Raw genomic sequence first — 23,658 nt, forward strand, 5'->3', positions numbered from 1 at the left:
TCTATGGCCAGGTTAGATAGGTTTTATTGTTTTGAGCATCAATCTCAGGTCTGTAAATCAAGTGTGATAACCCCAGTGGGATTTTCTGATCATTGTTTAATAACAGAGGTGGTGTTCATTAACGATGTAAAACCCAAAAGCGCATACTGGCATTTTAATATAACTTTATTGAGTGATGCTCACTTCAGGAAATGTTTTAGTTTTTTCTGGGAGAGGTGGAGGTCTCAAAAGGCCAGTTTTGTATCCCTTCAACAGTGGTGGGATATAGGGAAAATCCAGATTCAACAATTCTGTAATCAATACACGAGGAATGTCACCAAGGATATCACCAGATCAATGAAAGCCCTAGAGTTTGAAATAGTGGAACTCATGACGTTGGTTGAGACCACAGGAGATCGAGGCCATACTCAGGCCCTCAAGAGGAAAAAAACTGCATTGGCAGACCTGCTGGGTATCAGAGCACAGGGGGCATTGGTGAGAAGTAAGTTTCAGGGAATTTCTGAAATGGATGCCTCATCCAAATTTTTCTTTGGTTTAGAGAAAAAGAATGGACAAAGAAAAATTATTCATTGTCTCAAATCAGCTGTTGGACAAGAGCTCACTAGCCCTAGTGAAATTAGAAAGAGGGCAGTAGAGTTCTATGCTGAGCTCTACAAGTGTGAGTACAAAGAGGATAAAACAGTGACACAGCAGTACCTTGATGGGCTCCCACAGGTGGCTGCAGAAGCTCAGGTTGAGCTTGAGCAACCATTGTCTTTGCAGGAGTTATACACTGCATTAAAAGGCATGGAAAATGGAAGGGCACCAGGCATTGATGGGCTTCCCGTTGACTTTTTTAAGTCTTTTTGGGCTATGTTGGGAGAGGATTGGCTAGCAGTAGTTAATGATAGTTTAACCGGAGGGTTACTACCAATAAGCTGCAGAAGGGCTGTCCTCACCCTACTGCCCAAAAAGGTTGACCCTAGGGAGGTGAAGAACTGGAGGCCGGTGGCTTTATTGTGCACTGATTATAAGATCTTGTCAAAGGCTTTGTCCAACAGGCTGAGGGAGGTGATGGGGCAAATCATACATACGGACCAGTCCTACTGTGTTCCTGGCAGGCAGATAGGGGATAACATTTCTCTGATTCGTGATTTTTTGGACGTCTCTAGGGCTATTGGGTTGGATGCTGGTCTAATTTCAATTGATCAGGAAAAGGCATTTGACCGAGTTGAACATCAATATTTATGGCACACGTTTGAGGCGTTTGGGTTCAGCTCTGGTTTTATTGCCATGATAAAGGTGATATATGGTGACATTGAAAGTGTATTGAAAGTTAACGGTGGTTTGAGTGCTCCTTTTAAAGTGTGTAGAGGTATTAGGCAGGGATGTTCTTTGTCAGGAATGTTATATGCCATTGCTATAGAGCCACTACTAAATAGCATTAGAAGTCGCATTGAAGGGGTGTACCTTTCAGAGGATATTCCTCCTATTCGTCTCTCAGCCTATGCTGATGATGTAGTTGTTTTAGTGAAAAATCAAGCGGAGGTGGATAGTTTGAGTCTAATGGTTGATCGTTTTAGGGGAATATCCTCTGCAAAGGTAAATTGGGAAAAGAGTTGTGCTTTACGGATTGGAGAATGGTCTGGAGGGATCATGGCTTTGCCAGGGGGGCTGGAATGGTGTAAGGGAGGTTTTAAGTATCTTGGAGTGTACCTAGGAGATGAGGGGACTATGGAAAAAAATTGGATTGGGGTGGTTGAAATGGTGGAAGGGAGGATGAGGAGATGGCGTTGGTTGTTATCTCGTATGTCATATAGGGGGCGCACTATTATAGTTAACAATGTGATTGCCTCTGCACTGTGGCATCGGTTGTCAGTTTTAGAACCACCATCTGGCCTTCTGGCTAAGATACAGGCAATTATTGTGGATTTCTTTTGGGATAAATATCACTGGGTTCCACAAAGTGTTTTGTATTTGTCAAAAGAGGAGGGGGGACAAGGTCTTGTACATCTTGCTAGTAGGGCTGCTGCTTTCCGGTTTCAGTTTATTCAAAGGTTGCTTTATGGACCGGAAAATGTGGTGTGGAGAGGGGTGGCAGGTCTTGTATTACAGTGGGTTGGAGGATTAGGTTTAAAGAAAGCTTTATTTCTGGTTGATAGTAGCCAGATTTCTAGGGAGGGAGTACCTCCGTTTTACAGAGGCCTTCTCAGAGTGTGGAGCATAATGAAGGTGTCCAGACGAACTTCAGCGGAGTCAGTGCATTGGCTGTTGGAGGAACCTCTGGTGTATGGGGCAAGACTGGATTGTACAACTGCAGCTGTTCCACATTTCTCCAAGATTCTGGTGAAGGGCAAAATCATCACCTTAAAACAGTTAATGGCCATGGCTGGGCCCGCCTTAATGGATGGAAGACGGGTGGCTGAACATTTGGGGGTGAGGTCGGAAAGGATTGTCGGACAAATGCTGGGAAGCTGCAGGAAGGCTCTGTCAGCGGAAGAGTGGGGTATGCTTAATAGCCACAAGAAGAAGGTAAAAGATGAAGACGTCTCATTTCCAAGACTAGGGATTACACCAAATATCCCAGAGTCAGAAAGAAAGGCGTTATTGCTGGATTTGAGAGGGTTGGAGGAGGTGGGTTTGGATGAGGTGAATGGGAAGGACTTGTATAGGGGGTGTGTCAAGGTGTTGAATAAAGATAAATTGAAAAATAGAAAAGACACTCCATGGAGGGTAAAATTGGGCATTGATGACAAGGTAAAGCCAGCATGGTACTGTACAGCACTGTACAAGCCACCGTTACAAAAGGGTACTGGTGATATGCAATGGAGGGTTTTACATGGCATCATTGCAGTTAATGCTTTTGTATCTGTTATTAACTCAGATGTTAGAGATGGATGTCCTTTTTGTAATATAAGAGAAACCATTTTTCACTGTTTTATGGAGTGTGAGAGGATAAAACCTCTATTGGAAATGCTGGAATCTTTGTTTAAAGCTGTTGGGGAAATTTTCAATAACACTGTTTTTATTTTGGGGTTTCAATATAGTAAGCAACAGAAAAGAAAATGTAAAATGTTAAATTTTATTTTGGGACAAGCTAAGATGTCAATTTTTCTGAGTAGGAAACATAAGATAGAAACGGGATATGGGCAGGATGTAAGATGTGTTTTTAAAGGATTAGTGAAAGCAAGAATAAAAGTGGATTTTGAGTTCTTCTCAGCTGTAAAAGATCTCCCATTGTTTGAGGAGAAGTGGGCCTACGAAGGAGCACTTTGTTTTGTAGAGGAGGGGAAAAAGTTCTCTCTCTCTCTCTCTCTCTCTCTCTCTCTCTCTCTCTCTCTCTCTCTCTCTCTCTCTCTCTCTCTCTCTCTCTCTCTCTCTCTCTCTCTCTCTCTCTCTCTCTCTCTCTCTCTCTCTCTCTCTCTCTCTCTCTCTCTCTCTCTCTCTCTCTCTCTCTCTCTCTCTCTCTCTCTCTCTCTCTCTCTCTCTCTCTCTCTCTCTCTCTCTCTCTCTCTCTCTCTCTCTCTCTCTCTCTCTCTCTCTCTCTCTCTCTCTCTCTCATTGTTGTCCCGGTCCCCAGTTCACCTGGTCGTGCTGATGATCTAGCTTCTGCTGTTCTGCCTGCGGCTATGTAACCCTGACCTGTTCACCAGACGTGCTACCCTGAACATCTTGGAGAACGATCTGGCCTTGATAGCCATGTACTCTTATGATCTCCACTCGGCACAACCAGACGAGGACTGGCCACCCCTGGTTCCTGGTTCCTCTCTAGGTTTCTTCCTAGGTTCCTGCCTATCTAGAGACTTTTTCCTAGCCACTGTGCTTCTACATCTGCATTGCTTGCTGCTTGGGGTTTTAGGCTGGGTTGCTGTACAGCACTTTGTGACATCAGCTGATGTAAATAGGGCTTTATAAATACATTTGATTTGATTTGATTTAAACGGTACTGGGTGATTTTCCTCAAGAGACAGACACCGTGTTTGTGGCAGAAACTGTACAGGTGTCTGAGAGGGAGGACAGAGCAGGCTGAGACGGGGGTTGGGACTGAGGAGAGGGTGGGTGGGGCTGAAGGGAGGGGTAGGAGGCCACGGGGTGTTAAATAGCAATCCAGAGGAGAGAGAGGGGGCATTTTGAAGAAGCCGTTTCAATTTAAACCTCAGAGATGAATCCTTTGCAGTAAGCCTGGTGGCCTTCTTATCTCTCCTCACCCTGCTAACCATTCTGATAGAGAGGCTGGGATGGAGAGGTGGGGGGGGGTCTTCCAGTAATAATGGAGGAAACGTCTTTAATGAGTGAAACGAGGACCTCCAATTTGAGCTTAGGTGAGAAACCACATGAAAGAAAAGAGAGAGCAGGGAGAAAAGGAGAAGGGTACAAATAACTGGTAAGGGAAGAGGGGAGAATTCCCTTTCCGTTGGTGCTTTGGCGGGGCTAAAAGAAGGGGATTTATTCCATCAAAGGGGATCAGAGAGACCTGTTGCCAGTGAAGAAGGGTGCTGACTGGGGGAGGAACATGTGTGAGGGAAGAGGGTGCTGACTGGGGGAGGAACATGTGTGAGGGAAGAGGGTGCTGACTGGGGGAGGAACATGTGTGAGGGAAGAGGGTGCTGACTGGGGGAGGAACATGTGTGAGGGAAGAGGGTGCTGACTGGGGGAGGAACATGTGTGAGGGAAGAGGGTGCTGGGCAGGGGGGTGGAGCTAAGTATAATGGAAATCAAACACAACCAATCACATAGAGTGCTGGAAAAACACAGAGGAAACACACACACACAACAATTAGGTTTGGGTACTGTATAAATAGGAGGGTTTGGTGCCGTGAGATATGTAGGTATATGTATCTATATATGTGTATGTATGATAGGTATGATTGTTTAAAAACTATAATAGCGTGTGAAGCTTGTACCTGTTTGTCTGTGAGGGCATAGATGTGCTGGTAGTCTGGGCTGAAGAGCAGGTCTCTGTGGATGGGACTCCCCTCGCTCACCACCCCATTCTCATAAGGCATGGCAGGATGGTTGATAGAATTCACCAGGATCTGAAACACACAGGACAGGACAGAGACGTCATCACACTCACAGTACACTCACAGTACACTCACAGGCAGGATAATACACAATCGCAATCAGCATTAGAGTCAGAGGACAAGACAGTCACCAGTACAGTGCAACACAGTCCATACTGTGGTACTGTACATGCTCTCAGGAAGGTTCAGACAGGTCAAAAGTGAAATACGGCAGGTCGTCTCTGTAATGGGGAGACTTTACACGGCCAAATAAAAGTGGATTGTGTGTAATGTCAGTGACAGAATGATAGAGCTCTGTGGAGCATCCCAACCACAACATAAAGGAAACCAAAGGCCTCTGTAAATCTGACGGTCTATTTCTGCTCCACAACCATCAATCATTACACAACTTTACACGATGCTGCTGCTGCTGCACTCTCCCCAAAATAAACAACTCTCTCTCTCACACACACACACACACACACACACACACACACACACACACACACACACACACACACACACACACACACACACACACACACACACACACATTCTCTCTATCACTTCGACTCTCTCTCGTTCTCATTCTCTCTCTCACACACACGCACGCACGCACGCACGCACGCACGCACGCACGCACGCACACACGCACACACACACACACGCACGCACACACACACACACACACACACATTCTCTCTATCACTTCGACTCTCTCTCGTTCTCATTCTCTCTCACACACACACACACACACACACACACACACACACACACACACACACACACACACACACACACACACACACACACACACACACACACACACACACACACACACACACACACACACACACACACACACACACACACAAGTTTAAATTCCTCCATCTTTCTCATGTTGCGGTGTTATTACAAAGGAATGATGTGAACATTGTAATGGCTGATACATGCAGGGATGATGTTTTCCAACAGAATACCTAAGAATGATCTGCATCAAACCAGGTACTCAGCAAGTACTCAAAAGATCACAACAAGGGTCTAATACATATTCAGCTATTCTGCCTCCAGAAACGCCTCCCTGTACAATAGAACTTCTTAGTATAATAATAATCAGAGTTGTGTTGCCCTTTGACTGGTTGCCAGGGGCGAGCAGCAGCTATTACTGGCTGAATGTACTGCTGTGTTTGTCCTTACAGAAGTCAGCCGGATCTCCACAGTGTGTTCTGTCCCACTGGAGTCCTGCCTACCTGGCTGTAGATAACATAACCACACACTGCTAGACCCTGGGCAGACCCTGCTGCATTTAGCTAACGTACTGCAGCGGGCCTACGTGCCTTTATTTTAAGGGGGGGGCTAACTCACTAAAACAAATGGTCCTTGGATAATAACAACAGCTGCCCCCCCTCCACTCTACCTTAGTGGGTATATTGATGTGAGGTTCGGGTAGCGTGACCTCCCTGTCCCCTCGTATTTCAGGCTCTAATGATGTACCCAGGCCGCGTGCCAGGTCAGCCTGATTAATAGCCCGCCTTGTCTCTACCTCTCTCCCTCTCTGCCTGGGCACTGGGGAGGACATTACCTGACTGGGCCTGACCATACCACAATACTACCACCTCTTCCAGAGAGGACTGGAAGAAGAGAGGAGGGGAGGGGTGGAGAGCAGAGGAGGGGATGAGTAGAGAGGAGAAGAGAGGAGAGTAATGGAGAAGAAAGGAGAGGAAAGTAGAGAAGAGGATAGGAAAGGAGATGGGAGGAGAGGAAAGTAGATGAGGGGAGGAGGGGAAAGGAGATGAGGGGAGGAGGGGAAAGGAGATGAGGAGATGAGGGGAAAGGAGATGAGGGGAGGAGAGGAAAGGAGATGAGGGGAGGAGGGGAAAGGAGATGAGGGGAGGAGAGGAAAGGAGGTGAGGGGAGGAAGGGAAAGGAGATGAGGAGATGAGGGAAAGGAGATGAAGGGAGGGCGAAAGAGCACACGCCCCACCTCCAAAGGCCCTCTGACATCAGTCAGGCTGCTCCTACTTTTAGGAAGTGTCCTGCCCTGTAGCTTGGAACACAGCACATTGCCGTGATTTGGGTCAAATGGTTCAGGAGGACACAGAGCCAGACCAGCAGGCAACTTTATGGTCTTTAACACCAGTCTCCCCAACACCTGCTATAGTGCTGTATTCTCCAGAGGAGCTCCACAGTCAAGGGTCATCCAGTAGAATGTTCTGGAGCAGGAAGGGAGAGGGGGATGTTGAAGTGGCTAGCAGGCCTGGGATTTGTGGTCATGAGGCTTCTTCCCTCCCATCAAAATTCTCCCTACAGGACAAGTCTCATTACAAAGCCAGTGAGCCAACGCTGATAATACCAAGGACACTGCATCCTCTCTCTCTCCTTCTCTCATCTCTCTCTCTTTTTACTCTTCTCTTCCTCTCTCTCTTCTCTCACTCTCTCTTCCAGGGAGGCTGCCAAAATGTGATCAGAAAATTCACTTCAGGAGAGGAAGAGGGAGGGGAAGGGGAGGGACGGAGGGGGGACTGATGCTGTGTCCTATAACTTTAATGAATGGGAATCAGCAGGCAAGGTTACAGCAGAGGGAACAAACAGGAAGCTGAAGGCACCCCTTTCCTCTCCCCTGATTCATACTGTACTCTCTCTCTGATACTGTACTCTCTCTGCACTACCCTACACTAACTTATCTCCCTGTTGCTAGGTAGAATATTCTACTTCCAGCATAAGGAATTGCCCAGAAGGAATATAGAACATCTTGCCGTCCCCCTCTACTTTTACTTAAGAGGGACCCCTACGGTTAACAATTAGCCCAAGCTATAATTGAGTATAATGAATGTGCAATGATGGGAATAACTGGCCTCCCTCCATACATTTACTATACAACTGTAACGCAAAGATATCTCTCAGTTCAATATCCTGTAAGAGGACTGAGCGCAGGTCTCCTAGGCACACACACACACACGCACACACACACACACACACAGCCAGGGCCGTGCTGAGAGAGGAGAGCGCTCCACAGATTACTCAAACAATAGCCTCTTGAACACGAGCCAGGAGTTTTGCGAGAGGGAGAGTGGATAAATTCACTGTATTCAAGTCGGTCTCGTCTCATAAAGGTGTCAAGAGATATGGAGTGGGGGGGACGGTGAGCAAGACAAAAACAAATTCAATCCCCCCCGGGCTGGAGGCTTTAAACGTGGCGAGCGGCAGCCACACTTATTGCTGTTGTCATACAGTACATAACACTCACAGTAGATACCATGTTATTGGTGCTCAATCACAAGGCCAGGTCACAGCATTCCAACCCTCTACTGCTACAACCATCTACCTCCACCGCTCCTCTTCAACACCTGCCTGATGTTCAACCTGACGTCCTTTTCACCTGGAGGTGAAACACACACACACACACACACACACACACACACACACACACACACACACACACACACACACACACACACACACACACACACACACACACACACACACACACACATATATGTTTGTTTTACTATCCTAGTGGGGACCAAACAATTGATTCCCATTTAAAATCCTATTTTCCCTAACCCCTAACCCTAACCTTTAACCTAACCTTAACCCTGACCCTAAACCTAACCACTAACCCTAACATTTAACCTAACCTTAACCCTGACCCTAAACCTAACCACTAACCCTAACATTTAACCTAACCTTAACCCTGACCCTGACCCTAAACCTAACCACTAACCCTAACATTTAACCTAACCTTAACCCTGACCCTAAACCTAACCACTAACCCTAACATTTAACCTAACCTTAACCCTGACCCTAAACCTAACCACTAACCCTAACATTTAACCTAACCTTAACCCTGACCCTAAACCTAACCACTAACCCTAACCTTTAACCTAACCTTAACCCTGACCCTAAACCTAACCACTAACCCTAACCGTTAACCTAACCTTAACCCTGACCCTAAACCTAACCACTAACCCTAACCTTTAACCTAACCTTAACTCTGACCCTAAACCTAACCACTAACCCTAACCTTTAACCTAAACCCTAAGCCTTTTTCCTTGTAGGGACTTCTGATAGTAAAACCAAAAACACATACACACACATATACACACATTCACACACATATACACATGCACACGCACACACACACACACACACACACACACACACACACACACACACACACACACACACACACACACACACACACACACACACACACACACACACACACACACACACACACACAGAGCCAGTGCTTTACTGACTTGCCTAGTTAAATAAAGGTTAAATAAATACAAATACAAACAATTACCAGAGAGCAGAGAACAACAGACTATACAGGATTAAGTCAACATGGAACAGTCTGCACTGCTGAGCCCTCACATCTACTGTAAGTACAGTTGTGTAATGCATGGCAGGTGTTCCTAAGGTACAACCCTCCTCAATCTGTTTTATTGGAGTGGGAGGGAGAGAGGGAGGGACGGAGGGAGGGAGAGTGGGAGAGAGGGAGGGTGGGAGGGAGGGAGAGAGGGAGGGCGTGTGGGCGGTAGGATCAGGAGAGTGGTAGGGAGGGAGGGTGGGAGGGAGAGTGGGAGGGCGGGAGAGAGAGAGGGAGAGAGGGAGGGATGGAGGGAGTGCCGGCTGGCGGGCGGGAGGGAAGCAGAGTGGGAGGGAGGGAGGGCTGGCGGGTGGGCGGGCAGGAAGGAGGGCAGGCGGGAGGGATGGAGAGGGAGGGAGGGTTAGGGCCAGGCTACTCCTCCCTCCTACTCCCTGGCTGTCCTCCTCCTCTTCCTCCTCTTCCTCCTTTTCCTCCTCTCTCTGTGAACTGTAGCTGATTGGATATGGAGGGGAAGTGAGGGATTAGATAATAAAATTAAAACAGAGAGGAGCATGAATGAAGTCCTCTCCCCCCTGCCATGCTGACTGTATTGTGTGCTGTAAACTATGGGGCTGCTGCTGGTCTCCACATGAGTCAGGATTAAGGTCAGGGTGAGTTCACCAGCAGGTCCACCTTGGCTGCTCACAAGCCAACCAAACACCACCACAGCCTCAGACAAAGGTCCTGTCTAATGCAACTCCAGATCATCTCGGCTGTCAGCTAGTGACATATCCAAATTAGAGGAGGTCAAGAGTGGGAGAGAGAGAGGAAGGGAGGGCGTGTTGGCGGGAGGATCAGGAGAGTGGTAGGGAGGGAGGGTGGGAGAGAGAGAGGAAGGGAGGGCGTGTGGGTGGGAGGATCAGGAGAGTGGTAGGGAGGGAGGGTGGGAGAGAGGGAGAGAGAGAGGAAGGGAGGGAGTGTGGGCGGCAGGATCAGGAGAGTGGTAGGGAGGGAGGGTGGGAGAGAGAGAGAGAGAGGCAGGGAGGGCATGTGGGTGGGAGGATCAGGAGAGTGGTAGGGAGGGAGGGTGGGAGAGAGAGAGAGAGAGGCAGGGAGGGCATGTGGGTGGGAGGATCAGGAGAGTGGTAGGGAGGGAGGGTGGGAGAGAGAGAGAGAGAGGCAGGGAGGGCATGTGGGTGGGAGGATCAGGAGAGTGGTAGGGAGGGAGGGTGGGAGAGAGAGAGAGAGAGGCAGGGAGGGCATGTGGGTGGGAGGATCAGGAGAGTGGTAGGGAGGGAGGGTGGGAGAGAGAGAGAGAGAGGCAGGGAGGGCATGTGGGTGGGAGGATCAGGAGAGTGGTAGGGAGGGAGGGTGGGAGAGAGAGAGAGAGAGGCAGGGAGGGCGTGTGGGTGGGAGGATCAGGAGAGTGGTAGGGAGGGAGGGTGGGAGAGAGAGAGAGAGAGGCAGGGAGGGCATGTGGGTGGGAGGATCAGGAGAGTGGTAGGGAGGGAGGGTGGGAGAGAGGGAGAGAGAGAGGAAGGGAGGGAGTGTGGGCGGCAGGATCAGGAGAGTGGTAGGGAGGGAGGGTGGGAGAGAGAGAGGAAGGGAGGGAGGGTGGGAGAGAGAGAGGAAGGGGGGGCGTGTGGGCGGGAGGATCAGGAGAGTGGTAGGGAGGGAGGGTGGGAGAGAGGGAGGAAGGGAGGGCGTGTGGGTGGGAGGATCAGGAGAGTGGTAGGGAGGGAGGGTGGGAGAGAGAGAGAGAGGCAGGGAGGGCATGTGGGTGGGAGGATCAGGAGAGTGGTAGGGAGGGAGGGTGGGAGAGAGAGAGAGAGGCAGGGAGGGCATGTGGGTGGGAGGATCAGGAGAGTGGTAGGGAGGGAGGGTGGGAGAGAGAGAGAGAGGAAGGGAGGGCGTGTGGGCGGGAGGATCAGGAGAGTGGTAAGGAGGGAGGGTGGGAGAGAGAGAGGAAGGGATCCAACCAATGCACACGCAATGCACACGCTATAACAAAGCAGTAGTCAAGTGTCCCTTCTCCGCATTGGATCTTTATCCAGAGTCAAAGGGCAGGCTCATTCCACTGCTGGCATCTTCTATTAGATTAGACTCTGTGAGCGGAGCAGAGGAAGGGGAGGGGGTATTCTGACAGCACAGAATACAGGAAGCCAGCGGTGTGGTCGCCATGCAACACAACACCAGGCAGGAAATACCTGCAGAGATTAAGACAAGTGAATGACAGGTGCTTTGTCATGAGATCCATCCTTGTCGCCTCCCTCCCTCCCTCCCTCCCTCCCTCCCTCCCTCCCTCCCTGTCTGTCTGTCTGTCTGTCTGTCTGTCTGTCTGTCTGTCTGTCTGTCTGTCTGTCTGTCTGTCTGCCTGCCTGTCCTGTGTCCATGACAGACACTACAGCAGCAGCCAGTGACCCTTCAAATCCCAGTTGTTGGAAATCTATTTACTATGGCTTGGAGTGGACACAGTGAGACATTTGGCTAATGAAATCAAACAGGGACACTTCCCAGATGAGACTGGAACCAATTTCATTATGCCCTCAGCGCTGTGCTATGGGCTGCCCTCCTGCGCTTCCTGCCTCACCATCAACATGTTGGCCTGGGGTGATGATGAGGATCCATACCGAGGCTGGGCTCAAGTGTAATAGTTGATATTATGTCACTTTTGCCCCCTGTTCTGACTATTTTCATCTTTGCACGTACAGAAAAAACACGGTATCAATGTGATCATTTAAATATACCTCGCAAAGCATCAACAAAGCTCGCTTAAAAATCCCTGCTCAACGCCCCCGAAGCCCACTCAATGTCTGTCAAACTATTAAGACAACTGTTCAATTCAATGAGCCAAAACCATCAACCATTATATATGGTTATTAAAGTGATCAAGCCCACTGTTAGACATCGTGTAGAATGATGACCCCTGGTGCTACTGTCTGTCTCAGTCTGCGTGTGACCCTTCCTTTCTGGAGGATGTCCAGAGTATCACACACACCTGCTGACTGCACAGTCTGCATCTCCTCCTCTGTGCCACCACTACGCACCGACACAAGCACACACATACACACGCACACGCAAGCACACAAACACCCAGTATCAGCCACATCAGCATGACAGGTTACTCAGTGAAATTAACCATCTTTCAGACAGACAGACAGACAGACAGACAGACAGACAGGCAGGCAGACAGACAGACAGACAGACAGACAGACAGACAGACAGACAGACAGACAGACAGACAGACAGACAAGCAGGCAGGCAGGCAGGCAGGCAGGCAGGCAGGCAGGCAGGCAGACAGACAGACAGACAGACAAGCAGACAGACAGACAGGCAGGCAGACAGGCAGGCAGACAGACAGACAGACAGACAGACAGACAGACAGGCAGGCAGGCAGGCAGGCAGGCAGACAGACAGACAGACAGACAGACAGGCAGGCAGACAGACAGACAGACAGACAGACAGACAGACAGGCAGGCAGGCAGGCAGGCAGGCAGGCAGGCAGGCAGGCAGACAGACAGACAGACAGACAGACAGACAGACAGACAGACAGGCAGGCAGGCAGACAGACAGGCAGGCAGGCAGGCAGGCAGGCAGGCAGACAGACAGACAGGCAGGCAGGCAGGCAGGCAGACAGACAGACAGACAGACAGACAGGCAGGCAGGCAGGCAGGCAGGCAGGCAGGCAGACAGACAGACAGACAGACAGACAGACAGACAGACAGACAGACAGACAGACAGGCAGGCAGGCAGGCAGGCAGGCAGGCAGGCAGGCAGGCAGGCAGGCAGACAGACAGGCAGGCAGGCAGACAGACAGACAGACAGACAGACAGACAGACAGGCAGGCAGGCAGGCAGGCAGGCAGGCAGGCAGGCAGGCAGGCAGACAGGCAGGCAGGCAGGCAGGCAGGCAGACAGACAGACAGACAGACAGACAGGCAGGCAGGCAGACAGACAGACAGACAGACAGACAGACAGACAGGCAGGCAGGCAGACAGACAGGCAGGCAGGCAGGCAGGCAGGCAGGCAGGCAGGCAGGCAGGCAGGCAGACAGACAGAATACTGTAGCTCTACGGGAACATGTCACAGGACAACCTCCCCTGACGCACGCCTCCGCTGGGGTCTGTCATTAACAATAAGAAAATAACAAGAGGCAGGTTCCTGTCTCTGTATGAGAGAAAGAGAAAGGTATGAATACACCCCTCCCTCCCTCTCTCTGCGTTTGAAGCCCCCCCCCCCCTCATCAGGGCTGCATCTGTTGTAGTGGAGCGGGAAAAGTGCATGAAGCCTGGTCCTCAGGGGACTGGCTGGCATGTCTCAGCCTAAACCCTCTTTAATCTTTCAGAGCCCGATGGGTAGAGTTTCCCCGCTGCCATCTCCCCACGCTGCCATCTCCCCGCTCTGCCACTACAACCACGGCTCCGCTCGCTGGCGCTCTTGACATAACTAGGTCTCCCCGTGCATAATACAGCAGCTATCCGCTAGACTCCTGCCTTTGATATGGGGCCCATTGAAGTGGAGATCTGCATCTGATTGAACACAATCACTGGCTAATTAATGAGATGGAGGGGGCAAGAACCACCACAACCAGTCAGTTCTCAACACTGCCCATGTCTGCCCGTCTCTGCCCGCCGGTGCCAGTCGCCGGTCCCCTGGGGGAACGCAGCAGGACCATGGCAGGCAACAGACGCTCTGGAACATGTGTGTCGTGACACAGTTTTGTGACAATGCGATTCAGAGGATGATTAATTGTTTGGGGCCTCGACAGCCTGACAGCAACGATAGAAGAACCAGAAGTAGGTTACATGCTAGCAAAGAAGAAAAAGGTACCCGAATACTGTTGCTGCTGAATGTACAATTATCAGGCCTAAACTAGCTGCTGTGGTGTTTTGTGTTGATACAACATCTGGTTGAGTTGTATCTTCATTAAGAAGGGATTTCCTGTAGTGGACAGGATATAGAGCAGGTGAAGAAAGAGAAGAGGGGTTGATGAGGAAGCAGCCCGACAGAGGAGAGAGGAGCCAGCTCTGATTAAAACGACCCCGGCGACAGCTGAGACCAGACACCCTTTAACCAGCGCTCCTATCCTCCAGCTCATCAGCATCTCCTGACCCCTCCCCTCTCTGAGTACCTCAACACATCTCTCCATTCGTCCCGTCATACCACTGATATGTTTTCCACCTCATAAAGTCCACGTAATTCACTCACACAATGTGGAAGTGTTCTTATTCATGTGGATCTAGATCAAAGGCACAGAAGACACAACCACAGAACTAGCATACATACAGCAGGGCTATAACACCCCACAAGACCCTTTTATCCCAGAGGGCATTGCTGTGCCAAGGGTGACAAGGCCTGGTTATGGTAGGAACACTCTCATTGGTCTAGACGGGTGTGAAGGGGAAACCAGGCAGGCCCAGAGCTGGAGGAAATAAGCAGAGTCGGTGAGGGGGGGCGACTAATCATAGGGCCTCTGGTGTGGTGGTACCAGACTCTAGCTCTTGTTTTTACAACCCCAGTCATAAGCGTTTCATTATGACAGCTCCTAGATGAGGGCAGGGGCCTTTTCAATGTGATCTCGGTGCATTTCTCCTCCCCCTTCCTCCTGCAATATCTGATTTGGCTCTGGGTCTACACTGCCGACCGGATCCTCAGAGCATTACAAAGAATTCCATTTATATTTTCCCCTTCCTCAACTTGCCTCTCTACTTTCTTTGACATACCCGACACACACCGGCAGTCAAGCGAAACACACTGTACGGTTTAAACCAGGGGAAAAGAATGCAAGGTTTGCCCTGCAGTGAGTAGGGAAACTACTTCCAAGCCATCTCCATTTGTCAAGAACAGTGCTGTGGAACCAAGGAGCCACTATAGAACAGTCTCTTAGTGGAACAGGAGGAACAATAGACTAATGGAACTCAGAATATACAGGGGGGAAATGACACAAGATAGAGAGAGCCTTTGGCTATGTTTTATATATAGTACATCTGCCAATGCATACAGTACATTTATAATTTAAGATATGGGTCATACAAAGATAACTAGAAGAGACACACTGTATCCGTTTCTGTATCTGTCAGACCTTTATCTACCCCCCCCACCATCACACACTAGCCTTGGATGCCTTCGACAGAGAATATAGGTCAGCCCTGCAAAACAGAGCATATCATGGTTCTACCCAGCTCTCTGAACGTTAGTGAGGCAACACAGGGGACAATATGTTCCTCTGAAATAGGATATAATCAGCCTTTGTACAGCAATCTGTCTTTGTACGTCCAATATACATCTTCTTTTTCAATAAGACGCAAACTATGAGGTTTGCAAGCAGAACATCTAGCAGAACATCTAGTAAACACCACCCTTAAAACCACAGTCCCCCTGAAATAGCCCCATTCCCCTGCCTCATCAAGAGTACCCAACAAGGTAATGATGTCAGCTTTAATGGATAAACTGTGTACTGTCATCAAGATACTGTGTAAACAACACTGGAGAGCAGAAAGCCATGGCTGAGAAGCCCCAGTGAGGAAAGCAGGGATGACACCGGAATAAAAGGAGAGGAAATGAACCTGGAGAGAGAGAGAGAGCTGTGTCTGTCTGACTAGGGGATAAAAACAACTAGCTAACCGCTGTAGAGAGCTGTGTGTTGTTGTGTTTTAGCCCCATAGCAGAGGTGTTTCTAAAAACACTCTCTACAGAGAGGTGCCATGTGGAGCTAACAGGAGACTCACATGTAGATGGGGGAGAGACGGGGAGAAGAGCCTGGGGGAGGCAGTGGGGGAGTGAAAATAACTACCAGGAGACTCTAAGGTAAGAGGGGAGAAAGGGTGGAGAGGACAGCAATGGGGCCCCTGAGTCAACACAGCTAGCTACTGTAGGTAGGTGGCACCGTTGTGTACTATACATGCTGATTGGATATTTCTAATCCATGAGCTTCCAGAGAAAAACATTTTGTAAATCACATAAAACTTCCCCGTCAATGACCAAGCCAAATCAAACTGACCATCAATCTGACCACAGGTCTATTGAGCAACATGACAGTGGTTTGGAGTGTCCTGTACAGCATGGCTGTGGTCTGGAGTGTCCTGTACAGCATGGCTGTGGTCTGGAGTGTCCTGTACAGCATGGCTGTGGTCTGGAGTGTCCTGTACAGCATGGCTGTGGTCTGGAGTGTCCTGTACAGCATGTCTATGGTTTGGAGTGTCCTGTACAGCATGGCTGTGGTTTGGAGTGTCCTGTACAGCATGGCTGTGGTCTGGAGTGTCCTGTACAGCATGTCTGTGGTTTGGAGTGTCCTGTACAGCATGGCTGTGGTTTGGAGTGTCCTGTACAGCATGGCTGTGGCCTGGAGTGTCCTGTACAGCATGGCTGTGGTTTAGAGTGTCCTGTACAGCATGGCTGTGGTTTGGAGTGTCCTGTACAGCATGGCTGTGGTTTGAAGTGTTCTGTACAGCATGGCTGTGGTCTGGAGTGTCCTGTACAGCATGGCTCTGGTTTGGAGTGTCCTGTACAGCATGGCTGTGGTCTGGAGTGTCCTGTACAGCATGGCTGTGGTTTGAAGTGTCCTGTACAGCATGGCTGTGTCCTGTAGTGTCCTGTACAGCATGACTGTGGTTTGGAGTGTCCTGTACAGCATGGCTGTGGTTTGGAGTGTCCTGTACAGCATGGCTCTGGTTTGGAGTGTCCTGTACAGCAAGGCTGTGGTTTGGTGTGTCCTGTACAGCATGGCTCTGGTCTGGAGTGTCCTGTACAGCATGGCTGTGGTTTGGTGTGTCCTGTACAGCATGGCTCTGGTTTGGAGTGTCCTGTACAGCATGGCTGTGGTCTGGAGTGTCCTGTACAGCATGGCTGTGGTTTGGAGTGTCCTGTACAGCATGGCTGTGGTCTGGAGTGTCCTGTACAGCATGGCTGTGGTTTGAAGTGTCCTGTACAGCATGGCTGTGTCCTGTAGTGTCCTGTACAGCATGGCTGTGGTTTGGAGTGTCCTGTACAGCATGGCTGTGGTTTGGTGTGTCCTGTTCAGCATGGCTCTGGTTTGGAGTGTCCTGTACAGCAAGGCTGTGGTTTGGTGTGTCCTGTACAGCATGGCTCTGGTCTGGAGTGTCCTGTACAGCATGGCTGTGGTTTGGTGTGTCCTGTACAGCATGGCTCTGGTTTGGAGTGTCCTGTACAGCATGGCTGTGGTTTGGTGTGTCCTGTACAGCATGGCTGTGGTTTGGAGTGTCCTGTACAGCATGGCTGTGGTTTGGAGTGTCCTGTACAGCATGGCTGTGGTTTGGAGTGTCCTGTACAGCATGGCTGTGGTCTGGAGTGTCCTGTACAGCATGGCTGTGGTTTGGAGTGTCCTGTACAGCATGACTGTGGTTTGGAGTGTCCTGTACAGCATGGCTGTGGTTTGGAGTGTCCTGTACAGCATGGCTGTGGTATGGTGTGTCCTGTACAGCATGGCTGTGGTTTGGAGTGTCCTGTACAGCATGGCTGTGGTATGGTGTGTCCTGTACAGCATGGCTGTGGTTTGGTGTGTGAAAGGAGGCAGGGCTGTGGTTTGGTGTGTGAAAGGAAGCAGGGCTGTGGTTTGGTGTGTCCTGTACAGCATGGCTGTGGTTTGGTGTATGAAAGGAGGCAGGGCTGTGGTTTGGTGTGAGAGAGGAGGCAGGGCTGTGGTTTGGTGTGTGAGAGGAGGCAGGGCTGTGGTTTGCTGTGTGAGAGGAGGCAGGGGTGTGGTTTGGTGTGTGAGAGGAGGCAGGGCTGTGGTTTGGTGTGTGAAAGGAGGCAGGGCTGTGGTTTGGTGTGTGAGAGGAGGCAGGGTTGTGGTTTGGTGTGTGAGAGGAGGCAGGGCTGTGGTTTGGTGTGTGAGAGGAGGCAGGGCTGTGGTTTGGTGTGTGAGAGGAGGCAGGGCTGTGGTTTGGTGTGTGAGAGGAGGCAGGGCTGTGGTTTGGTGTGTGAGAGGAGGCAGGGCTGTGGTTTGGTGTGTGAGAGGAGGCAGGGCTGTATCACTTACAGCTGGAGCCAGCTGCAGGGAGCAGCCAGCCGGAGACTGTTGTTTAGACTGCTCTATGAGTCAGGCTGCTAATGGGCCTCTCTCTCTGCTGAAGTGGTAACATCCTCTACAACGATGTACAGTATGAGAGTGTGAGAGAGAGCGTGTTTGTGAGGGAGGGGATATCAATTAGAAGGTTCAAGTGTGAGGACTGTACAATTGCATGTACCAGTGTGTGTGTGTGTGTGTGTGTGTGTGTGTGTGTGTGTGTGTGTGTGTGTGTGTGTGTGTGTGTGTGTGTGTGTGTGTGTGTGTGTGTGTGTGTGTGTGTTAGGATTGAATATTTTCTCCTTCATTTACAAATGTTCCATCCAGAGAATAAATCACTTTTCTCCTGGGAAACCCGGTATTTCCCAACAAAACCAGAAGTGTCATTCTAAAGCATTATAAAACACATACAGTGGGGAGAACAAGTATTTGATACACTGCCGATTTTGCAGGTTTTCCTACTTACAAAGCATGTAGAGGTCTGTAATTTTTATCATAGGTACACTTCAACTGTGAGAGACGGAATCTAAAAAATCCAGAAAATCACATTGTATGATTTTTAAGTCATTAATTTGCATTTTATTGCATGACATAAGTATTTGATAACCTACCAACCAGTAAGAATTCCGGCTCTCACAGACCTGTTTGTTTTTCTTTAAGAAGCCCTCCTGTTCTCCACTCATTACCTGTATTAACTGCACCTGTTTGAACTCGTTACCTGTATAAAAGACACCTGTCCACACACTCAATCAAACAGACTCCAACCTCTCCACAATGGCCAAGACCAGAGAGCTGTGTAAGGACATCAGGGATAAAATTGTAGACCTGCACAAGGCTGGGATGGGCTACAGGACAATAGGCAAGCTGCTTGGTGAGAAGGCAACAACTGTTGGCGCAACTATTAGAAAATGGAAGAAGTTCAAGATGACGGTCAATCACCCTCGGTCTGGGGCTCCATGCAAGATCTCACCTCGTGAGGCATCAATGATCATGAGGAAGGTGAGGGATCAGCCCAGAACTACACGGCAGGACCTGGTCAATGACCTGAAGAGAGCTGGGACAACAGTCTCAAAGAAAACCATTAATAACACACTACGTCGTCATGGACTAAAATCCTGCAGCGCACGCAAGGTCCCCCTGCTCAAGCCAGCGCATGTCCAGGCCCGTCTGAAGTTTGCCAATGACCATCTGGATGATCCAGAGGAGGAATGGGAGAAGATCATGTGGTCTGATGAGACAAAAATAGAGCTTTTTGGTCTAAACTCCACTCGCCGTGTTTGGAGGAAGAAGAAGGATGAGTACAACCCCAAGAACACCATCCCAACCGTGAAGCATGGAGGTGGAAACATCATTCTTTGGGGATGCTTTTCTGCAAAGGGGACAGGACGACTGCACCGTATTGAGGGGAGGATGGATGGGGCCTTGTATCGCGAGATCTTGGCCAACAACCTCCTTCCCTCAGTAAGAGCATTGAGGATGGGTCGACCCGAAACACACAGCCAGGGCAACTAAGGAGTGGCTCCGTAAGAAGCATCTCAAGGTCCTGGAGTGGCGCAACTAACTAGCCAGTCTCCAGACCTGAACCCAATAGAAAATCTTTGGAGGGAGCTGAAAGTCCGTATTGCCCAGCGACAGCCCCGAAACCTGAAGGATCTGGAGAAGGTCTGTATGGAGGAGTGGGCCAAAATCCCTGCTGCAGTGTGTGCAAAACCTGGTCAAGAACTACAGGAAACGTATGATCTCTGTAATTGCGAACAAAGGTTTCTGTACCAAATATTAATTTCTGCTTTTCTGATGTATCAAATACTTATGTCATGCAATAAAATGCAAATTAATTCATAAAAAATCATACAATGTGATTTTCTGGATTTTTTTTTTAGATTCCGTCTCTCACAGTTGAAGTGTACCTATGATAAAAAATTACAGACCCCTACATGCTTTGTAAGTAGGAAAACCTGCAAAATCGGCAGTGTATCAAATACTTGTTCTCCCCACTGTATATACCTTTCATAATATTTCCCCTGATGTTATTAGCCGACCTCCTCTTTCTCTCTCTATTGTTGCTTCATTCCTTCCTCGCTTTCAACAGTTTAATGAAATAAGTTTTGTTGTCCTTATCTTCATCATTCTAATGACATCCTTGAATAATATAGGACTAGAATGAGATGCAGAAGACCTTCACTTCTCATCACCAAGCTTAAATGGTTATGGGTGTGAATAAATAACTGCTATAACCTTCCACTTCACTCGGTCTCTCTTTATTCAAACTCCCCGTGAGTTCAACTGGCTGCTGTGTTTAACATTCAGTCTATTAGCATAAGAAATGCACAAAAAAAATGTTCAGCAAGCTATTCTAGTCTAGCTTTCCATAGGACTCCACGAGCTAGGAAGCATTTTTTAGGAGAGAGGCCAGTGGAGAGCAGATGTGTATTGAGAAAGAGACCGGGGCTATAAGTAAGAAGCTTCTGTATAACCCATCATTCATTAGCTAAATATAAGGCTAATACTGCATTGAATGTATTACCTGAAATAGGTAGGCTAGGACATCTATATATACAGTTGAAGTCGGAAGTTTACATACACCTTAGCCAAATACATTTAAACTCAGTTTTTCACAATTCCTGACATTTAATCCTGGTAAAAATTCCCTGTCTTAGTTCAGTTAGGATCACCACTGTATTTTAAGAATGTGAAATGTCAGAATAATAGTAGAGAGAATTATTTATTTCAGCTTATATTTCTTTCATCACATTCCAGTGCGTCAGAAGTTTACATACACTCAATTAGTATTTGGTAGCATTGCCTTTAACTTCTCTAGGATAGGGGGCAGCATTTTCACGTTTGGATGAAAAGCGTGCCCAGAGTAAACTGCCTCCTACTCAGTCCCAGATGCTAATATATGCATATTATTATTAGTATTGAATAGAAAACACTCCGACGTTTCTAAAACTGTTTGAATCATGTATGTGACTATAACAGAACTTATTTGGCAGGCAAAAACCCGAGGACAAACCGTTCAGATTTTTTTTTTGAGGTCACTCTCTTTTCAATGGGTTTTCAATTGGGAATCCAGATTTCTAAGGGACCTTCCTGCAGTTCCTATCGCTTCCACTGGATGTCAACAGTCTTTACAAATTGGTTGAGGTTTTTCCTTTGAGAAATTAAGAAGTAGCCATGTTCAGAATGAGGCTCTAGTGAAGTGTACTGTTTGAGGCGCGTGACCAGAAAGCATGTTACACATTGTTTTCCTCCGGTATTGAACAAAGATCATGCCGTCTTCAAATGTATCGATTATTTACATAAAGAAATACCTAAAGTTGTATTACAAAAGTCGTTTGAAATGTTTGGACAAAGCTTACAGGTAACTTTTGAGATATTTTGTAGTCACTTTGTGCAAGTTGGAACCGGTGTTTTTCTGGATCAAATGCGCCAAATAAATGGACATTCTGGATATATATCGACGGAATTAATCGAACAAGGGGACCATTTGTGATGTTTATGGGACATATTGGAGTGCCAACAGAAGAAGCTCGTCGAAGGTAAGGCATGAATTATATCTTTATTTCTGCATTTTGTGTCGCGCCGGGAGGGTTGAAATATGATGGTCTGTGATTGTTAGCTGGGGTGCTATGCTCAGATAATACCATTGCTTGCTTTCGCCGTAAAGCATTTTTGAAATCTGACACGTTGGCTGGATTCACAACAAGTGTAGCTTTAATTTGGTATATTGAATGTGTGATTTTATGAAAGTTGAATTTTTATAGTCATTTATTTGAATTTGGCGCTCTGCATTTTCACTGGATGTTGGCCAGGTAGGACGCTACCGTCCCACATATCCCAGAGAGGTTAAATTGTTTAACTTGGGTCAAACGTTTCGGGTAGCCTTCCACAGGCTTCCCACAATAAGTTGGGTGAATTTTGGCCCATTCCTCCTGACAGAGCTGATGAACTGAGTCAGGTTTGTAGGCCTCCTTGCTCGCACATGCTTTTTCAGTTCTGCCCACAAATCTTCTATGGAATTGAGGTCTGGACTTTGTGATGGCCACTCCAATACCTTTACTTTGTTGTCCTTAAGCCATTTTGCCACAACTTTGGAAGTATGCTTGGGGTCATTGTCCATTTGGAAGACCGAATTGCGAACAAGCTTTAACTTCCTGACTGATGTCTTGAGATGTTGCTTCAATATATCCACATCATTTTCCATGCTCATGATGGCATCTATTTTGTGAAGTGCACCAGTCCCTCCTGCAGCAAAGCACCCCCACAACATGATGCTGCCACCCCCGTGCTTCACGGTTGTGATGGTGTTCTGCGGCTTGCAAGGCTCCCCCTTTTTCCTCCAAACATAACGATGGTCATTATGGCCAAACAGTTCTATTTTTGTTACATCAGACCAGAGGACAATTCTCCAAAAAGTATGATCTTTGTCCCCATGTGCAATTGCAAACCGTAGTCTTGCGTCTTTATGGCGGTTTTGGAGCAGTGGCTTCTTCCTTGCTGAGCAACCTTTCAGGTTATGTGGATATAGGACTCGTTTTACTGTGGATATAGATACTTTTGTACCTGTTTCCTCCAGCATCTTCACAAGGTCCTTTGTTGTTGTTCTGGGATTGATTTGCACTTTTCGCACCAAAGTACGTTCATCTCTAGTAGACAGAACGCGTCTCCTTCCTGAGCGGTATGACGGCTGCGTGGTCCCATGGTGTTTATACTTGCGTACTATTGTTTGTACAGATGAACGTGGTACCTTCAGGCGTTTGGAAATTGCTCCCAAGGATGAACCAGACTTGTGGAGGTGTACAATTATTTTTGGTTGATTTCTTTTGATTTTCCCATGATGTCAAGCAAAGAGGCACTGAGTTTGAAGGTAGGCCTTGAAATACATCCACAGGTACACCTCCAATTGACTCAAATGATATCAATTAGCCTATTAGAAGCTTCTAAAGCCATGACATCATTTTCTGGAATTTTCCAAGCTGTTTAAAGGCACAGTCAACTTAGTGTATGCAAACTTCTGACCCACTGGAATTGTGATACAGTGAATTACAAGTGAAATAATCTGTCTGTAAACAATTGTTGGAAAAATGACTTGTGTCATGCACAAAGTAGATGTCCTAACTGACTTGCCAAAACTATAGTTTGTTAACAAGAAATTTGTGGAGTGGTTGAAAAACGAGTTTTAATGACTCCAACCTAAGTGTATGTAAACTTCTAACTTCTAACTTCAACTGTATATACATCTTGACTATCTATTTTGGATGCAAATTCAAGCAAAAGACTGTGAGAGAGTACTCTCGTGCGCACAGATTTAAAACAACAACATTCGAGTGAAAGGCT

General features: G+C 48.2%; 1 protein-coding gene across 1 annotated transcript in view; it reads right to left on the reverse strand.

Annotated features, from left to right (window-relative positions):
* Positions 1-23,658, reverse strand: part of LOC120061638 (plexin-A1-like) — a 151,883-nt gene that overhangs the window by 104,164 nt on the left and 24,061 nt on the right. Inside the window, exon 4 of the mRNA XM_039011540.1 lies at positions 4,884-5,015. Within this exon, the coding sequence (XP_038867468.1) occupies positions 4,884-5,015 (132 nt within the window). The remainder of the gene's footprint in view (positions 1-4,883; positions 5,016-23,658) is intronic.

Source organism: Salvelinus namaycush, chromosome 16, assembly GCF_016432855.1.
Source record: "Salvelinus namaycush isolate Seneca chromosome 16, SaNama_1.0, whole genome shotgun sequence".
NCBI lineage: Eukaryota > Metazoa > Chordata > Actinopteri > Salmoniformes > Salmonidae > Salvelinus > Salvelinus namaycush.